Source organism: Formica exsecta, unplaced genomic scaffold (genome assembly GCF_003651465.1).
Source record: "Formica exsecta isolate Colony F162 unplaced genomic scaffold, ASM365146v1 scaffold613, whole genome shotgun sequence".
Taxonomy (NCBI): Eukaryota; Metazoa; Arthropoda; class Insecta; order Hymenoptera; family Formicidae; genus Formica; species Formica exsecta.
The window spans coordinates 326,299-327,636 of NW_021853374.1; the positions used below are offsets into that span (position 1 = coordinate 326,299).

General features: G+C 28.0%; 1 protein-coding gene across 1 annotated transcript in view; it reads left to right on the forward strand.

Moving 5' to 3' along the window:
* The window catches only part of LOC115242575 (ester hydrolase C11orf54 homolog), a 4,084-nt gene extending 2,746 nt beyond the window's left edge, over positions 1-1,338 (forward strand). Inside the window, exons 5-6 of the mRNA XM_029818968.1 lie at positions 214-410; positions 650-1,338. Of these exons, the coding sequence (XP_029674828.1) occupies positions 214-219 (6 nt within the window). The 3' untranslated portion in view covers positions 220-410; positions 650-1,338. The remainder of the gene's footprint in view (positions 1-213; positions 411-649) is intronic.

Consider the following 1,338-nt stretch of genomic DNA (forward strand, 5'->3'; position numbering starts at 1 on the left):
TATATATATAAAGGACGTAAAATCCTTTATGACATCATATCGTATCGTAATACAGTACTCTCTGTATTTTTATTGTCAATATCCAATCGGTAAGAAATTATCTATATGGTATCGTTTTATTTTGCTAAATAAATAGAGAATAAAAATAATAAAACTGATTCACAAATATAATGTGTCTATAAATAAATAAATCTTTCATACCCAATATTTTAGGTTTAGGTGGCGTGCTCGTAATAGATGGGGAACATGCGATATTATATATCACACTAGAAAATTATCCAGAATGGTTTATCCCGAACATGGATGTTAACAAATGGTTAAAATTATATCGATTGAACTGCATGGATGTAATAGGTGTGGTTGCATTAACCAACTTTCCATTTTTCAGAGGACACAAATCTGACGGAAGTGTAAGTTACTTCTTAAGTGCACAAGCAGGCATTATTATATACATATTTTTTATTTCTTTGTAATAAATTTGTATTTATACGCATTTTGTTACATATATGTTATGTGTTAAGTGAATTAATATATTATAATATATTTCAAAATTTTATGCTTGTTAACTCGACCATTGTAATATTATTGGTAATTACTTTATTTACAACGCCGATATATCACAAAACATTCATAAGCTTTATATTTGCAGCCGTTGCTAGGAACCCGTTACAGGTTTAACACTTTCTCTAATTATGAAGCGGCCGGAGGGTTTCGCGTGGATGTCACACCGATAGAGACAGAGTACATTTTTTACTTTAATATAGCGCAAAGAATATATTTCTAAATGTGACAAATATTTTCATTCTTGATATAAAATCAATCCTTCTTATTAAAACGCTAAGTGAGAAATTCACATGAGATATGTTTTCATAAAGTATTCGTGACTAAGATATATCTCGTATAAAGATCTAGGTTTGCAAAAAATAATATCTTCTATTTTAGAATGCAACAAATCGTAACACTTATTAATATTTTGATATACTGACCAAATAACGTAGTTCAAATAGTCTACGTTTCTGTTTTGATTCACGACAAAGAAAAATATCATAAAAATAAAAAGTAAATCGAAAATTGAAAAGTTCAATGATATCTTTCTATAAACTCTTCCTCTTACTTTTTCTGCAAGTGAAACGATTTGTTCGACTTTTTTTACAACAATTAACATAAAAATTACATACACACAAAGTATTTATTTGTAGATAAATACGACTGTCCGAATTAAATAGCATAAACAAATATAGAACTGTATCTACTTTTAATTTCGTGAAACTATTGTAATCCGTCGACATTATTTAAGTTTCATATTTCCAATTCAAAAAAATGCACACACACAAATAT